Source organism: Nelumbo lutea, chromosome 3 (genome assembly GCF_056320005.1).
Source record: "Nelumbo lutea isolate HS-2025 chromosome 3, American lotus-T2T, whole genome shotgun sequence".
NCBI lineage: Eukaryota > Viridiplantae > Streptophyta > Magnoliopsida > Proteales > Nelumbonaceae > Nelumbo > Nelumbo lutea.
This window is the reverse complement of record NC_142686.1, coordinates 59264526-59283951: the sequence shown is the minus strand read 5'-3', so window position 1 is coordinate 59283951 and position 19426 is coordinate 59264526. Positions and strand designations below refer to the sequence as shown.

General features: G+C 37.1%; 1 protein-coding gene across 1 annotated transcript; it reads left to right on the top strand.

Annotated features, from left to right (window-relative positions):
• Nucleotides 1-6194: 6194 nt before the first annotated feature.
• Nucleotides 6195-11910, top strand: LOC148865193 (putative pectate lyase 8). Its single transcript, XM_088979677.1, has 7 exons — nt 6195-6510; nt 6998-7051; nt 8161-8220; nt 10252-10894; nt 10993-11096; nt 11189-11327; nt 11457-11910. Exons 1-7 carry the CDS (start codon nt 6410-6412, stop codon nt 11676-11678), a joined length of 1323 nt encoding a protein of 440 aa, XP_088835803.1. The 5' UTR covers nt 6195-6409; the 3' UTR covers nt 11679-11910.
• Nucleotides 11911-19426: the final 7516 nt, after the last annotated feature.

Genomic DNA, 19426 nt, shown 5'->3' with positions numbered 1-19426 from the left:
AGGAAGACGGGTCAAAAACTTAAAAATAGAAAAAGACCGTCAATTACTCCGGAAGCAAAGACTGACCGTCCAATCGGTCCCCTTAATGAGCGCTAAATGCCCATCTCTCTCTCTCTCTCTGTCTCTCTCTCAGTCGGAGAGTCGTCGGAGGGAGCCACCGCTCTTCGGTCAAATTCCTGTTTATCTCCGCTCCCGCTAAATTTGGCCGCGGACTGGCCATATTAAGAGAAAGTTGGTCGGACACAAACCCTAAACCAAGAATGCGCTAATGGTAAACGAGGGAATGTTACAGTGTAGGAGGATCCAAATTTAGATCTCAGGTGTGATGTCGCTGTCCTCCGACATCTGAAGCACATGCGACAGTTGGCACTCCCCCTAATTATTTTCTTTACATCTGGCACAATAGTAATGACTCTATGCAGCATGGTAAAACTCTTTCCGGTTACATGTCGTTGGCTGATCATTGTTCCATATGAACGGGTTAGATGAAATCCCTAGAAGCTAGAAAATAAAATGGTGGGTCCGGGTTTTCAAGAAAGAAATGGATGGTCAAGATTGCCAACATGCCATTTCCAGCTATCTTATCTCTGTTGTTAGATGGTGGGACCGGGGATACGCAAAAAATGGCATGAAATGGAGCGGGTGGGGTCCGTGATATACCACATGCTCTTTTCCCTGTACCTGTGTGCCGTAGGATCGGATATCCACAAGATCCACATTCTAACTTATTCCGGATCTGACTGAGTGTAATGCAGCCAGCAACTATCTAGGTTAGATACAATTTTCCAATCTTCTTGTATTTCATTATAATATCCGAATGGGTATCTAAATAAACGGGTCATGTGTCCCTAATGAGATCCAATTTAGTTGGTTCCGCCCACAGAGATGCTACATTGGTTGTTTTGTCTTGTGTTGGGAAGGCAATTTTTACCCTACTCAGTGGGTATCCTTGCTGTTAGGGTGGTTTTTATTCTTGAAGGATGAGTTTCGGGGCAGGAGTAGATTTTGAGATTCTACAATCCATAATGGTACGATAAAGTATGGTATTAGCTAAGTCTAATTCGTGTATTGTTGGAAAGAATTTTATGTGAAGGATAAGTGATGGTTTGTGTTTTTAGTTTTATATATTTTAATTAAATAATTGGAATTTTGTTATTTTTTGTATTTAACAAAAAATAATAAGAAATTAAATGTAACTTTTAAATCCAATCCACTCTATCCTTGAATGCAAAGAAAATAGAGTAATGAAGAATTTTGCACTTTCATAAACCAATTTGAATTTGAATTTTCAAAATCCAATTGACTGAATTTTGAGAGAAATACAGGTCAGGAGGTTTAGAGAAACGAAAAGAATCTTAAATTTACAAAACCCTCCCTAAACTGGCACAGTTGCCGCATGAATGGGTTTGCCGGGTTAGTGCATTTGGTGCATATCTGTATTCCAATAAAACATGGGTGGAATAAATGTGTTGTTAATGGACATGGAGGTTGTTATTTGTTAGATGTCTGGGCGTTACAGTGAGCTAATGCCTATAAGGCACATCCCTCAATAAGCACTCAATAAATTTATGACATGTCCGATGAAATACGCCCACCGATCCATACTACGTTTCACACTTCACATGATTTAAGTCAAATTTCTTTAGGTTGCGTTTGGAATCGGTGTAAATCAAAATTTTCAGGTTGTATTTGAAATTAGTGTAAATCAAGAATGATGTAAAAGTTTATATCGATTCGATTTTATTCACGTTTGAAAGGAAAGTGTAGTCATTATCAACATGAAACTTTACTCCGGTTCAATTTTATATACATTTGGATGGGGTGGTTTAAAACCTATCAAATGTAAAGTTTTATAGCGATTATCAATGTAAATACTACATTGATTTTATCGATGTAAAATTTTACACCCTTCACCTATTGCGTTTTTCAAAAAGCAACATTCGCTTTTACAATTTAGTGTAAAATGTCATTGATGTACTTTTACACCAATGATGTTTTACACTGATTCTAAACGCAGCCTTAAGAAATTTATTTTATCACTAAGGTTGCATTTGAAAATAATGCAAATGGTGTGTAAATCCCGGTTCAAGATAAATTTGCACTCTGATTCACTTTTGTCTATTTGGCAATATTACATTTATGCATTGACAAATGACAGATCAATGCATATTTACATTGATAATAAGATGCAAAAGTACATCAATAAAAAAAGAAGTAAATTTACATTCAAATGGGTTTTTCATAAAAATAGAATATGCTTTATTGGAATTCGTGTTTATATCCATTGCAGCTAAAAATCTATTTGGTAAGAAGGTAAATTTGTCAATGCAAAACTAACCTAACTTTTTTTTAATAATAAACATAAAGGGCTACACAAACTAATAGAACTTTGCATATATATACCATTTTACACTCTACATATTTATATTCACACTTATTTACATCGTTTCCAAATGCAGCCTAACGTGGGGTGGTATTATCGTTGGGTAAAAAACACAGCACGGTCATGCCTTTCAATGGACACATATTCACTCCTATCATGATCCGATCCACCGTGTGATTTTTATATAAAAATCCTAAATTTTAAACCCTAAGCCTAATATTAAACTTTAAAACCTAAAATATAAACCCTAAACGAGGTAGGAGTCAATAATTTCTCCCTTTTAACCATCTGATTAGATTAAAACAATATTTTTAAGCTTTTTTTTTAATCCAAGGAGATTAAACTTAATAACTTAGGTTGCATTGGATAAACTTGGAAAAATTATGCATTTATTATTAAATTGTTTTTAAAAATAATTCCTACTGAACACGCTCATTTATATCTCCCACTGTCCCACAGCGCAAAGCTTAAAATACAAAATCTTATCCAAACAGAGCCCCTTCTGTATCGGGTGTAAAACTGCTCAGCTCATTCTTAGATGGGTCGGGTGCTCCGGATCCAATGCCTAATCCATTGTGTTACATACCCAAGAGTTTGCCACATACTACACCAGTCCGATTATGAAGCTTAAACAGATCCCACATGAATTCCACCCGAAAATATTGAATATTATTGTATAAAACAAAAAATCCAGACGGATCATATGATGCATCTGATATGGATATTTACTCACCGTCCAATTCTCTACAGTACGGCTAAGATCACTTGAATATATGATCTGATTTTTGGACTGCCCTATGTCTTCTACCCGGGACGGGACCCGTCAATCTGGGTCTCAATCTTCTGTACATTAAAGAAACAGGCATCCGTGAAGCAATGTAAGCCCCATATCAGAAGCCGATCCAACTTTGGTCAGAAATACTTAATAAAACAAAATCAAGAAAGTAAGAATTCTGAAGCCATTGCACTGTGCTTTTGCTTTAAGTATTTCCAGAATTAAGCAACAAAGTAGATAACAAGACAAGGAAGCTCATCAAATCAGCTTTTTCTTTCTTTTTCCCAACCCATGCATTTTCTTCCATAATGAGCCAAAGGGAAGGTGGATATTACTTTTTTACTTATTTGCTTTCGGTCTTTTGACCCCAAACTTACATGACTACATGTTAGTTATAAAACATTTTTATATTTTTCCATTATTAACTAACAATATTTCTTTGGATCGGGTCTACCCGATAGAATCAAATCAACCAAACTGATTATATGAGTCTCAATTATAATTGGGCCGGACCTATTTTTACTGTTCCAAACTGATTACATAATTAATAATGGCTTCCTAGTTTTCATGTAAATTTTGTTTATATTTTATGTCTGAGAAGGGTAATTTTTGGTTAAAAAACATTTGTTTCATCAACACTTAAACAATATAATATTTAATGGCATTTTTATTAATATTAATCCGGTCCATTTAGGTCAGATCCGATTGTCTCAATTAATAATTGGTTGTCTACCCTATCCCAAACAAGACCGGCCCAATTGACAACTCTACCTGTCACAGATAAATTGTATGAAAAACTGCAGGAAATCCGAAGTCAGTTCTGGAGATGGTGACTGCACTTTTCTTTGATGCATTTCATTAGTGAAGTAATGAATAGATAAGCATCTCTGATTCTCTGATCTTTCATTATGAATGAAAGGAAATTGGAATAAATTCTTTGTACATAGAAAGAGAAATGAAATGATAGGTGATGTCCATTTGGTATGCTGCATGTGATAATAGATTGAGACTGCTCCACTGAAATGCTCTACTTCCTGGACTAAATTCACCCTAAAATCTGTATCGAATGGATATCCTTCGAAATCCAATTCAACTGTTTGGCATTTGGAGATCAATACATGTTCAAGAAGATGGAAATTCTGGTCGTATTCAGAGATTATGATGAAGAGACCATCTCATCAACAATAAGGTGAGTTTTTGGTCCGGGGGAAGCGATGCGGATGGCCGGGTTCCATTGAACCATTTCAATGGATCTCCATGTGCAGCATTGTTATGGTAGGGAACATACAGAGTATATCCATACCCCAACTTGTTATCTTATCTGGCTTGGGTCTAATCCAAATTACTTATGTGATGAAATGACCTGTACAAATAGTGTTCGCATTTTGGGTTGTTTTACAACAAAAAAAAAATGTTAGAATTGGAGGGGGTGGTGACCGCAATTTTTATTAATTCGAATAATTTAAGGTCTATTAGAGAGTCGATTGGCCTGAAATATAAATAGACAATCGGTTTTAAAAAGCAATTGAGGTCCTGTTTGGTTCACGGGAATAGAGGTCTGGAATTTGAATTGGAATGGGCTATTTCGATTCCAACTGTTTGATTGGGCGGAATTAGAATCTCATTCTCATTCTTACTGGAATGACATTCTCTCATTTGAGAGAATGACCATTCTCTGTCCCTTCTTTGGGAATGAAATCCCATTCCTACTGATTTTAATTTCCATTCCCATTCCTGTCTGAATCAAACAGAATATAAGAATAGACTATTCCGATTCCAATTCCAGAGGATTTTAATTCTGATTCCCGATTATGAACCAAACGGACCCTTAAATTATATGGCTTATGATATCATGCAACAATGTGGCCTACAAAATCTGGCTTTGTTTCAAAGGGGAAGAAAGAGCACAAGTAAACCCTAACCCAATCCGTGCGGTTTTTCTCATATTGGCGTGTAGCCAAAGACTGTAAATTGTTGATTAGGTGGGTTCCATGATTCCATCTTAATCTTCCAACATGAAGAAAAGGAAACAAAAACGGTTTCTTAGCAGAAACAATGGAAAGAAAGGGAGGATTGATTGATTCAAGAATCCACACCGTTTTTTCAAGGGACCCACCCACCCGGCCCGGAGGCTCTATTGTGATACGATCCATTGACCCTTTTTGCCTTTTGTTCAATTATACACGGAAACTCGACAATCGATTTGAATTGATGAATGGGGACCAGCTTGAGCTGTCAATGAGTCGGGTTTGGTTTCGGGACAGAGTGTATCAGTACTAAATCAATCGGTCCAATAGCAGACCCATAATTGAAACCGATTATTAATCAGAGTAATTGAATTACCTATGATAACAACAATTTAAAACCTTGATTTGATAAAATAAACTTAACAAAAATGATATTAGAATAGAAACTGTTTATATTTTAACCAACAATTTGAGAATTAATTCCAACCCGATTATTAACCGGACAAAACCACATAACCTGAACCGTAATAAGTTTGATTGATTTGGTTCCTTTAGGTAGACCCGAACCATTGACAGACCTAGGACCAGCCTGAGTGGCACTAAGCCAGATAAATAGTCGGGTCGGGCCAAATACAGGCAAATTAGTTCTCAACCCGTTTTATGGTGCTTGGCGGAACACGGGAACAGGAGTAAATAAGTCGAAATCGTGTAGGAGTGGGACACGCGTGAAATCGTGTTATGATGGGAACCGCTTGGGTGTTGCATGGGAGCATAATCGTGTCTCCAAAAAAGGCAAGAAATAAGGAGCAGGAGGGAAATCCGTACAAACATCGGCAACATCCGGTGATGCAGATGATGACGTGGAAGATGTGTGGACCCAGCTAGAGATGGGCACGGGAGTGGCTGTGGCCGACAGCGTTTACACGTGGGAAGTTCGAAAGTCCGTTAGTGGCGGTTAAAGGGGGTTAAAACTGTTAGAATGGAGTTAATTAGCCTAACCATGGTAAAGGGGGTTGAATTAACGGAGTTAGGCCAACGTTTTCTATAAAAGGAGGTCTCAGTGAAGGTTTATTTGACTCGACTCTATTCGCTTATTGTGGCTTTCTTTCTCTCTCTATATCTGGGAAGAGAATCAATCAAGCGATCCAGACTCCAGAGTGAGAAAGACAAACAGAGAAGAGAGCGAACAGAGATTCAGAAGAGAGAGAGAGAGAGAGAGGGGGAGAGAGAGAGAGAGAGAGAGAGAGAGAGAGAGAGGGGGGTTGAGCTATCTCTGAGACAACAATGGCAGTTTCCCGGAGGTGGTTTTCGCTGTGTTTTGTGCTTCTGTTGTTGCTCGTTGGCGTAATGGCGGGAGTAGCGAAGGAGCAGGTTTCGGATTCGAGGTATAAGTTAATTGTGTTTCTAAAAGCCATTGAAGGTTGTGGAATGAGGAATTCTTAGTGAGAAACAGAGAAGTGTTGGGGAAGTTTGAGTTCTCTGCTTGTCCTATCTCTCTCTGTTCAAGGATTCAAGCTTCGGAAACGTTTAGACAATGAGGGATTGCTTTCCCTTTTTTTTTTTCTTTGATTTTAGTTTTTTCTTAATTCAAGCACGGACAATTTTGCTTCATTACGTGCTTTTGAATTATTTTCTCCCTGGTTCTTCCGGAAATGAGGATAAATTTTCAGGTGAAACAGAGTTTTAGAGGTTTCTTAACTTGATAGAGTGCCTCTCTTTGTCCTTTCAACTTCTGCTTCTGCATTCATGAAGATCCTACTCAACATTGCAGCGCTTTCATCATTTTTCTATTTTCTTCATTTTTTTTCTTAGAGTTTAACTAAATTTGTTTCTCGGAGCTCTAACTTCACAATGATTCGTTTCTCAATACAGGATTGAAGGCACGCAGCAGCTGCAGAGCTCGAAGAACTCATCAAAGGCGGACAGGTCAGTCAGACTAATCAGTGATTTCAGTTGCTCTTCTCGTTTGCTCACTTTTCCTTAATTGGTAGCGGATCTAAGCCTTCCGCTGTTCCGCATTGTCTCCTGGTGGATCTGGATAGTAAGGTATTCCTCCATGGATCCACCGAAACCTTGCGGCAATCTTAACCGTCGAGATCGAGATCCGAAAATCTGGATCGCTTGTTCTATCACGTTAGCTTCTTTCTCCCGAAGTCCCGAACCAGTCTTTTATTTTCAACTCTCCAGGTCGAGGATAAAAGCTCCCATTGGTTTTTCAGTTTTCATCAAACAATGACCCCAAGTTTCTAGACACATGACTGACACCAGTCTTTTTCACATTTCCTATACCATTCCCGAATATTGGTTCTTTATTCCTTTCCGATCGTTTTTCGTTTCTCAATTGAACGATCGCCTTAACGATCTGAGGAGGGAAATTTAGTTATTTTGTAAGAACTCCGGCCTCCGACGAGTCGCCTGCTTCTGAGTCTCTCTCTCTCTCTCTCTCTCTCTCTCTCTCTCTCTCTCTCTCTCTCTCTCTTATACGTTTTTACGGTTTTACCGGGATTGCTTTCGAACAATTCCGTATGCAGAAGATACGGGTATTTGTGTTATTAACCATCCGTACGTAATTTAACAATGTCTTTACTGAAAATTAAAAAAACCGAATTTGTTTTATTGCAAAGAACTCTGATTGGCGGATTTGTTGTTAATTTATGGGAAAATTTTCAACTCCGAGTCAGAGATCTTGAATGGGAACTTGCCAATTTGACAGACCCACTGAAAGGAATGGGCCAACTTTTTCACTTTTTCCTTGATGACAGAAAGGAAAAGGGCAGAAATTTGATTACATTCGCCCATTTAGTCCACCTGAGTACGTGACTGTTCATTCTAGTGGGATCAGAGATGGCAAAAAAATAAAAAAAAAATAAAAAAAATCATCAAAAGTCTGATCAGACTGTTCTTATTGTTTGTCCGGCGAAGTCTGATTTAACTTAAACTGTTCGAAGGGATTGTTTGCCTGCCTATTACGATTTAATTCCGGTCTCTTCCATTTTATGGGTTTCTAACTCTTGGATGGATAACGGGGCTTTCAGGTTGGAGCAGGCTGAACACGCAGTCGACAATCCAGAGGAGGTAGCTGCTATGGTGGATATGTGAGTTTTCAATTTATTCTCTCTCTCTGAATCGACATTATACATGGATTCAGCTGTTAATCTTATTAAATTGCAACCGCAATTAATTTCACATATTACTTCTGTATGGGCATCACCATGACTTCTAGTTACGTGGGAGTAGGCGCAGGTCAGAAAAACTCACTTCTTTTTTAGCTAGGCAAATAACACTCACATGACATGCACGTTACAACAGAACGAAGCCACATGGCCCTAACTCATCAATAACAAAAATAAAGACTACCCATCTCGCAATAAATCAACTAGTTTTACTTTAATTATTTCCGGCCCCCACCCTCCTCTTTTTGTTTATCCTATCATTTATTATGCTATAGCTGATTTGGAGGAGAAATAGTTTATTTTCGCTCCTTGAATTAAGACGCTCCTGGTAGACACGTAATCATGTTGACGAAAATTGAAACCTTAACACGTGTCCTTCATTGAGATACCCTGAAGGACGCTTGCCTGCAGAAAATAGTCAAACTTCAACCCCAAGTCTCTTAAGTCTTTTGTATTTTCAACAGCGATGAGAAGTATAGACAAGTTGGAGAAAAAGTGAACATATTCAATTTCTTTTTTTACTTCTCAATTTCTCTCTTTCATACTTCATGTTTCATCTTCGTTTTTTTTTTTTCTAGGGCTATGACTCTTTTTCTCTCTAATTTTCTAACCAAAACCAAAAACAGCCTAAGTTTCTTCCCGGTAGTGCTAGGCTCCTAGCTCATTCCATTCTCCATAACCGTTAATGTGTTGGTGAAAGTCCGCTTGGTTTTGGAGCCTGAGGAATCAAACAGCAATCACATCTCCGGATTCTGACTCATCTAGCGTTTCCCTCCTCTTTATTTTACAGTCTCCCTACTGGCCTTTGCCGTGAGATCCGCGCGTATCACGCATTAAATTTTTTACATGTCACCTTTTCCCTTATCCATAAGACTATTTAACCTCTGTAAATACTCCAATGAAGTTTTTTCTTTACTTCGACTGTGTATAAAATGGGAGTATATATCTAATAAAGGAATCCAACAAAGATGATGGTTGTTTAATTCGGTCTTGATGACAAGGAAGATTGGGACTCTTGCTGATCTCTCACCGGAGACCCTCGTGGCTGCATAGATTCTTCAAATCAGATCTTTTGCTGGGACCCATTAATCAATAAATCAACTAATTCATGCTTAGTCGAATACAAGTGTAATGCAAAGAAGTATTCAATTCAATTCTATAATCCTTTTCGTGACAAACTTGCTGCGTTGGTTGTTTTGGAAGTACATGTTTTCTGGTTCTTTCTGCTTCTACCCCGCATTTCTTCCAACTTGCGAGTTCGATCCGTTGTATTCAACAGGAACACTTCGTCCTTGTCCCCTCAGATGCCGGATTCTTAAGGGGATTGATTTGGGCACATCCCATTTTTTGATAAAAGGGGTAGCATTGGTAAGGTACATGCTTTTAGAAAGACAAAAACAGAGTGTTTTGACTTTTATAATTACTCACACAGGATGTCCCAGTTTATTGAAAAAAAAATTGGATGTGCCAAAATCACTCTCCATTTCTTCCTTCAAATTCCATTTGGTTGCCACAAATATGTTTGTAGACTGGTACTTCCACCGACACACTGGTGAGGTAATTCACCACCTCTATATTTATTTAATTTAGCTTATTCTAGAGTAGAGACTAAACTCTAATAGAAAGTGTAGAAACGAAGAATAGAAAACAAAATATTAGGTAGAAATAGAAAAACAGAGAGAATTTCCGTACCCATCCGTCCCTGTCCTCAGCATTGATGCACATGCGCACCTCATAATGGATTTGCACATGGATGCATTCCAATAACTTTCAACTTCCAATTTCGGCCTACAGTGCAGAGAGGAATCTCTTGTATTACTCTTGACAGTGGCTTCTCAAACAGAAATCAATTCATGGGATTCTTCCATCTTAATCGCTTCGTTTCAAGATGATTGAGTAACATTTGTGATGATAATGATGATTAATTAATTAACAATGTTTTTTACTGTACAGGAGCATACGTAACAGCACAGCAAGGAGGAACTTAGGCTTCCTGTCGTGTGGCACGGGCAATCCCATCGATGACTGCTGGCGTTGCGACCCAATGTGGCACCTTAGACGAAAGCGCCTTGCCGACTGTGGTATTGGCTTTGGACGCAATGCTATCGGTGGTCGTGATGGCCGCTTCTATGTAGTCACTGACCCTGGTGATGATGACCCCGTCAACCCTCGCCCTGGCACTCTCCGTCATGCTGTCATCCAGGACGAGCCCCTTTGGATCGTCTTCAAGCGTGACATGGTTATCACTCTTAAGCAGGAGCTCATCATGAACAGCTTCAAGACCATCGATGGCCGTGGTGTCAATGTCCACATCGCCAATGGGGCATGCATCACCATCCAGTTCATCACCAATGTCATCATCCATGGCATCCACATCCACGACTGCAAGCCCACCGGAAATGCCATGGTCCGGAGTTCCCCATCTCACTACGGGTGGAGGACAATGGCCGACGGCGATGCCGTCTCCATATTCGGATCCAGCCACATCTGGGTTGACCACAATTCTCTTTCCAACTGCGCGGATGGCCTTGTTGATGCTATCATGGGCTCGACTGCCATCACTATTTCCAACAATTACTTCACCCACCACAATGAGGTATATTATGCTTCTTATTTTCTAGACTGTAGGGTTGGATTAATTGGACTACTTGGAATTGTTGGACGGTATTTAACATCGAGTATAACGTGAAACAGGTGATGCTTTTAGGTCATAGTGATTCTTACACGAGAGACAAAATGATGCAAGTCACCATCGCTTACAACCATTTTGGAGAAGGCCTCATTCAGAGGATGCCTAGGTAAAGATAATGTGGCCTTAAAGCCTCATCAAACAAACTGCTCTGGATCTCAGCCAATTTGTTTTCTGATAATTGTACTGTTACAATGGCAGGTGTAGACATGGGTACTTCCATGTTGTGAACAATGACTACACTCATTGGGAAATGTATGCCATTGGAGGAAGTGCAAATCCCACCATCAACAGCCAGGGAAACCGATACCTTGCCCCGACCAACCCTTTTGCCAAGGAGGTACTATTGTTAATTACTGATATTCGTCTCTGCTTCTGTTTTCCTCTGTATGTCCATATCTGGATTTAATGGAATCCAATTTGATATGCTCAATGCTGATCGTTAATGGTGGTGAATTTACACGGCCAGGTGACAAAGAGGGTGAGTACAGACTCCGGAGTGTGGAAAAACTGGAACTGGAGATCCGAGGGAGACTTGCTTCTGAATGGAGCCTACTTCACCCCATCCGGAGCTGGAGCCTCCGCCAGTTATTCTAGGGCTTCAAGCCTGGGCGCAAAGTCCTCTTCCATGGTGGCTTCCATTACTTCCGGTGCTGGTGCTCTGTCCTGCCGCAAGGGTTCCCGGTGCTAGCATCAATCAATTTGAATGTCAAAAAAATCAAAAAAAGGGAAAATAAAAAAAATTAAAATAGTCAAATTTCTTTTTTTTTTTTTTTTAACTATGATAGCATCCTACATTGTACTACCCTTTAATTCTGGTCCCTCTCCTTCTCTGTATCTTTTCGTACATGGCAAGTGTACATTTTTTTACACGTCATTATGTTGTATTGTTACACCGATATCAATTATTCCTTGTTATTCCACTTTGTCTGTTGTGCCCCCTTGTTCAACCTCGGCTTGCTTCAACTGAGGAGAAAATTTCCAACCTTGGAGCGGGTGCGGAAGAGTTGTTCAATTCTCCCTCTATTTCTCATTCTTATCTTCCTATCTCTCTGTCGCCACTCTCCTCCGTTCAATCCGTCCTCTCGGTCCCTTCTCCCATCTCTCAGTTTCAACGTCCTGTCACTCTGTCTCTATGTGGTGTCTCTTCTTCTGATTTTGTGATTCTTTTCTTAAAAAAAAAAAAAAAATACAAGCATATTATTTATGTTTGATCGAGTACTGGAAACTTTCTTACAGATAATGCAGAGCAGCAAAGATTCTCTACTTTTGTACCAATGGATAGCCTTTTGCTTCATTCTCTCAGTCTTTTGTTTTACTGTGGATATTCTGTGAGTGAGAGAGAGAGACAGAGACAGAGAGAGTAGCAAACCAAAAGGATAGAGGAGCCTAGCGGCAGGCCTCCATATGTGCATAAAAGACATCGGCAAAGTTCCAATTCCAGGCAAAGGACTTGAGCCAGCCAATGAAACCAAGGGGCTGTTTGATAACATTGATTGAAGTGGCTCATTTCAATGACTTATTGCCTTTTCTTTTATTAAACGGCCGAGGCTGAAGTTAGGGTTATTATTATGCCTTGAAACAAAACAGCTAGTCATTCAGTTCAGCAACTTAAACGATCCAGCCTGCCCCTATATAGAATAATAGAAATGGTTAACAACCAATGTTAACTTTCTAGAGACACATTACTGATCCTAAAACTATTCAACAGATTAGGAGGAACCCTCCGGGTATCGGTGGGGCGGAGTTAGGAAATTTTCATGAGAGGCCAAAACGTAAGTGGGATTGGGGATGGGGGGAATAAATATTGATGATCATAGGGGGTCAACCCATTGAGGTGGAGAGTGGGGAAGGGGAAATTTACATGGAATGGGGGGTTATGGCTAAAAGTGTAAAACGGGCTGTGTTGTGCCATCCTACGTGTGTTAGTGTCACCCTCTGCAGGGATAATTTAGGGGTTGGTTCGACAAGTCCCATTGTCTAAGCCCGTATGGACCTATGCCGTTCCATGTCGTGTTGTAGGCCTGGGTTGGGTGGGCGCCTAGGCCGTGTCAGGCTGGGCCATAGGCCAAGCCTTGGGCATGGACCGAATCGGGCTAGATTAATTTTTTTATATATTTTTGATTTTTTTCTTTACTAAGTAAAACTAAAATATTTAACTTTCATTTTGGAACTATTTGGAAAAAAAAATAAGAAATCTAATAAAGAAATAAGAAAAAATATTTAACCAAATAAGAAGTCAAAGAGAGAAAGACTCAAAGTGAATAACAAATTGAAAGAAAAATAGGATTGTTATTTCATTTAAATTTGAATGATACAAAGCATACAATGGTTGGAAGAATGTAATACGAAAATTGGAAAATGGAACAAATTAATAAAATATAAAAAAATACAATATAGTTACAAATTGAAAATAAAAAGGTACATTATTAAAAAACCAAATAAATTATATAAAATTAAAAAAAAAATACAATAATTTAAAAATGTTATACAACTATTGAGTATACGAAAAATATTGACTTCATCATTTTTTTTCTGTTGTTCTTGACTTTGATCATCTGCTTCAGATGAAATATCAGGTGTAGTGTCATGCCCTCCTTTGTCTTGTAATCTATCTTCAGCATCCAACCAATCATTAAAACAAATGCACATCTCTAAACTTTCATCATTCATATAGCTTTTCTTGTCGTCCAACACCTACACTAAAACAAGACTCTAGTGGAACTATAGACACCGGAGGGGTTACTAGATCACATGCCATGGCGGTGAGAACTTGATAATTTTTTACATGTTCAATCTACCATGCTAAAATATCAAAATTATTTGTTCCCTCTAAGGTGAAGGAAGAATCACCTAAAGTAGAAAAATTTGCTTGCAAATAAAAATTAAGTTCAATAAATGTACTTGTTGTTAAGGTAGTGGATTTCTACCTCTTACTTATTAAATTAAAAAGTTTTTCTATTCCACTACTAAACTCAAGTTCAGAAGTGGAAGATGCAATTGTGCAAGTTGTAGAATTTTTATTATTCTCTGTTACTTCAGATTCATATAAACTATACATTTCAAATAATAAACTATTAATTTCTTTTTTTTTTCATTTTCAATTTCAATATTCATATTTTGACAATATTAAGTAAAATATATAAAGCATCTTTCCTAATCCTAGGATCTAATATTGTAGCTAAGTAATAAAGAGGAGAAATGTTCTCCCCATATTTTTTATATTTATTTTTCATTATTTCAATAATACTATTAAATTATGGATTATTTCTATATTTTGCAAAACAATCACTAATTATCATTAATTGATAAGTTAAATTACAACTAGTTAGATAATAAATGCTCAATAATTCATTAGTTGCATCCTAATTTTTTTTAAAAAAATCCCTAATACAAGTTGTCATTTCCCATTCCTCCTCAAATATAATATTAATAGGCATTTTTGCATTATAAAAATCGCTAAGAATTTGTCTATGAGAAATACAACTTTCTAACATAGTATATGTAGAATTTCATCTATATTTAATATCTAATATAAAATATTTATATTTTAAACCATAATTTTGACATAAATATTTAAATTCTTGTTTATCTTGCTCTAGAACTTTTAATATATATAATACAATTTCTAATTTTAGAAATATGAGTAAATATAATATTTAAAGCATCCTAAATACATAAATGTAAGATATGCATAATTTACCATTTAAACATGGTTTTAATTGAGATTTTAAACATTTATTGTTGATATTACTAGCATTATCAAAACTAGTAGAAAATAATTTATTATCAATTCCATAAGCATGTAAAGTATTTAAAATACTTGTAGCAATAGCTGGGCGAGTATGTGGCCATTCAATACTAGTAAAACTTAAAATTCTGTCATTTAAAAACAAATTTCGTCAATAAAATGATTGGTAACACAAATATAACTTATGTTAAATTTCAAAGTCTAAATATCAAAAGTAATTGCAACTTTAGAATTAAGGTTTGATAACATATAAATTAAATTTTATTTATATGAATAAAAATTTTTTAAAGCATCTAATCTAATAGTATTCTTAGAAACTTTTTTAAATTGTGGATTTACAAAATTATGTAACCATTTTTTAAGTTTAGTATCTTCAGCTAATAAAAATGGTTGTTCAACATGTACAATGTATTTGCAAATTCTTGCCTTATTTTTTTCTTGAGAATATTTAAAAGTACCAAAACCCTCCTGCCCAATTTGTGTTTGTGTTGTTTCTCTCCCTTCTTCTTCTTCTTCATTCTTCTCATGGATGAGCAAATGTCTTCCCAAATGGCCAATACCACCATTGCTACAATAGCTAAAGTTTTTCCTACATTTTTGACAAATATCTCATTTTCCCTTCCCTTGAACCTCTTATACTTGAAATATTTTTTTCAAACAAGGCTAATCAACTTAGTGGCCTTCTTTTTTCCCCCTAGTTTCAGTACTAGGAGTGGAAGTTCCATCAATATAAATAGCATCCATATTGGTGCTAATACTACCATGTTGCGACTGAATATTGTCAACATTGAACATGTTGAGGAATTGGTTTCAGGAAGAGTTGACCATTTTTTTAATTCTAAAAAAATAAAAATCAATTTAATTGCACTTACCCAGATTGTCGGTTTGGAATCCCATCTTGATTTCAATGGTTGAAGACTTTCAACTCCAAGAGTCCAAGCCTTCCAAATTGCTAATTTGAGATAATTGAGTTGTTGAGCAAGCGTTCTTGTTGAAACTCCAATAGAATTGAGAATTGGAGAATCAGATAATGTATGAGAGATTGAGAGATTGAGACTTGAGAGAGTATGAAAACTAGATAAGAGGTTAAGAGAATTGTTGAATTGTTGTGATGAGAATGGTGGAGGAAATAACTATTTATAGGAATTGAAAATAATTTAATTGCCCAAAATATCCTATAAACTAGTTGTTTTTAATTGTTGGGAGAGGTATTTTGGTTATTGTAAAGTTATTTATCACTTTATCTAAAATGCCCCCCCCCCAAACCAAAATTCATAAATACCCCCTATATAGCTGTTTATAGTTGTAGAGGGTATTTTTATAAATGAAAACCCCTCAAAAAGCTGAAACTAGCCGTTGAGCTGAGTGTGGCCGTGGCACAACAAGTTGTATCGTGCTATACCGACACGTGAAACTGAAACCCAGGCCCAGCATAGGCCGAACCATCGTATCGTATCGGGCCTGACACAGCCCACGTACCATCTTGCCATGCCGAATTGCAGGAGCACAACCCATTTACACCTCTAGTCATGGATCCCATGGGTCTCCTTGGCTCCATCCCTTGTCAATTCCCCCATCTGACTCTCCTTCCAAGCATTGCTCCGTGTGCCTGTGTCAACAAATTCCCCCCAAAGCAAGCAATCAACACGTTGTTGAGATATTAATGTTGTGCCTGTGTAAAAACAATTCCTCCCAAAACAAGCAATCAACATCTTCATGAGGAATGATGTAGCATTGGTATGAGCTGCTGCATGGCATACCAGGTAGAAGGAGAGATGATTATATTGGTGATTCACGGGCAAGATCATGACAATAACAATACCATGTTGCTTGCATGTGAGGTGGGGACTCTGTGCCATAATTGGCATGTGATGCACTCCTTACCTACATGACATGGGTCAATTTTTCTGTTCTCTCTTTGTCCAAAACTGGCCCACTGGGCCAATGACCCTATAGCTATAGCTGAGATGGTCACTTGGCTTTGGGGCTTTGGCTAGAACTGTCAAACTGTCAATGGGTTGGGTCTATGCAACAGAACCAAACCAACCAAATTGGTTATAATGGTTCGATCTGGTTCTCACTATTCCCAACGGATTATAAAATTAATGACATATAAAGGCCTTCTGGTTTTTTTGTAAATTTTGTTGTATTTTATGTGAAAAAGGTGAATTTCATGCATCGTACGTATACAATTGCATTGCCTGGATTCTTGATTCTAGCTTGTTAAGATGTTCCGTTCTAATTGTATCATCCTCAACAAATTAATGGTCCGTTGACATTTTAAGCGGAATAGGGATGACTAAGGTGGTATATGCTTAGAAGTTAGAATAGATAAGCTTCAGAAATCACAAGGGATTTGGGCCCCATTAATTTGTTTGGCACATTATCAAGTACCATTGGGTGGTACATATGCTGTCAAAACGTTGTCTGGCACTAGTCTCAGTGCCTCTTTTGATCCATCAGATTCCATCTTTCAATTACATCACAAGGTTCTAATGTCAGTAAGCTAAATAGGTTCAACTTTAACTTCAATCTACTAACATAAGCTTCTCTGTGCATGAATGCCTTCAGAAAGCCACTTGGGAGGATTTATTATGAACTTTGCATCAGCATGACAAGTACTTATCTATCTCAGTTGTATTAATGAAATGACAACATTGAGAAACATGAATGAACTAGTCAACTAGAGTGTGGCATTAATTGGTATAATGGTAAAATCTCGAGTGAGAATGCGGGTTTGAATTTCAGAACAGATATTTTGTGCAACAAAAAGTATCAAAGTTGAAGATGTTATTGAGTCTACCCCTCCCAAGACCCATATATCCTTCGGACCAACATTAGCTAATGGCCTTTTGTCTTTATTGAGTCTACCCCTCCCAACAGCAGTCTGTCTATAAATTTTTTCTTTTTTTTGAATTTTTTATTTTCTTATTCCATGTTACTTTTTAAACAATCAATAAAATGCCCTCCTTTCCCATACAAAATGACCTAAAATTTCTCTCTCTCTCTCTCTCTCTCTCTCTCGTTCCTAACTAAATTAATCTCATTTTCTCTTAAATTATCTCTAATTTATATTTATCTCCTAAACTAACAGGGACCCGTGCGATGCATAGGATTTGTTAAGTTAAAGATAAATAATAAAATCATGTAAGAGTATACAATTGTTTTATATAATAATTAATAATCATTTATACTTTATATACTACTTTTAATATTTTTTTACAATACAAAAATAACAATAATTAATTTTACACTGGTTGTTTATCAAACTTAGGGATAGTAATTTTTCTCATTTCCCCAATCCCCATGGGAATTCGCCCCGAATGGGGTGGGGAAGGGAATGATTTTCCCCCCACGGGAACGGATATAGGGAAATTTCCATCCCCGTCGGCGGGAACAGGAAGAGCACTCCCTACCCCACAGGGACCGATCCCCATCCCATGGGATTCCCGCTAATATATGTATATATACATATACGTTTATCTATGTATATATGTATACATATGTCTATATGTTAATATTTTTAAAAATATGGTTTAATAGTTTGAATCTTTTCTAATAGGATTGTAAATTTTAATTATTTTATATTTATTTTTTGAATAAAATAAAAAACAAAAATATAATGGTTGACATTATAAAGAATCATGGGGAGTGGGGATCCCCGTGGAGACGGGGATGCAAAGAGGCTCCTCGTCCGCACACTGCCCCATTGCCATTCCTAATGAAACTAACCAACACGATTTCTAGTATTTCCAATTGGCTTTCGTTACAATTTCCTAACCCGAATGGGTTAGATTAGCTTCGCTTTGGCCATTTGTAAATTGACTAAAATCGAATGACCCGATCATAAATATATATTAATATTTTATATTTTAAGTATATTTTTTTAATACAGGAAAGTGGGAAATTTTCAATATTTACTAAGCTAAAATATTTTATATCATAAACTTATTTTTTAATAATGCCATTGTAATTTTTTAAATTTAAATTTATTTTTTTAAGTTTAAATCTTTTAAATTGACCAACTAAACCGATATAACCCTTATAACCAACTCCCCAACCTGACCAAGTCAATTTGGTTGGTCAAACAACTTACAAATAAATTAATCCAACCCATTAACAATAGTTTAATCTCCAATAATTATTAAAATTTTATAGAAAAAATACACAATAAATTAAAGGGTAAATTTCTTATACTACCCTTATGGTTTAACTAATTGACTAAGTGTACCCTTACTGTTTGGAAATTGACTAACGCTACCCCTACTATTTTTGAAAATTGACTAACTCTACCCCTGTCGTTAGCATCCGTTAATGTTCCGTTAAAATACACACAGGACACCACGTAACGTATAATTTTTTTTAAACCCAATACTGCCATCATCCCTCTTCAACCTTCTCTTCTTTGACAACTACACCACCGATAGCAACATCAACATCACCGCCGGTTCAACACTGAAAAGAAAACTAAAAACATAGTAAGGTTGTATGGTGTGTTAATCACCTGCGTCGAGGCCTCTCTCCCGCAACCAACACATAAACTGAGGTTTAAACCCTTCAGACAGCCTTTTTTCAAGAACTCAATAGACGAGCTCCACTTCCTTATGGATTATTTCTCATAACCTAGATGTCTTTGTCCGACGAACCACACTCCAGTAGGCCTTGTAACATGTCTTTGGTCTCGGTGT

What these genes read in the sequence shown, in the direction of transcription:
- LOC148865193 (XM_088979677.1), top strand. Translation starts at nt 6,410, where the DNA reads ATGGCAGTTTCCCGGAGGTGGTTTTCGCTGTGTTTTGTGCTTCTGTTG. An exon ending in AACTCATCAAAGGCGGACAG is followed by an intron (nt 7,052 to 8,160) that starts GTCAGTCAGACT and finishes CGGGGCTTTCAG; the next exon opens with GTTGGAGCAGGCTGAACACG. An exon ending in CCAACCCTTTTGCCAAGGAG is followed by an intron (nt 11,328 to 11,456) that starts GTACTATTGTTA and finishes TTACACGGCCAG; the next exon opens with GTGACAAAGAGGGTGAGTAC.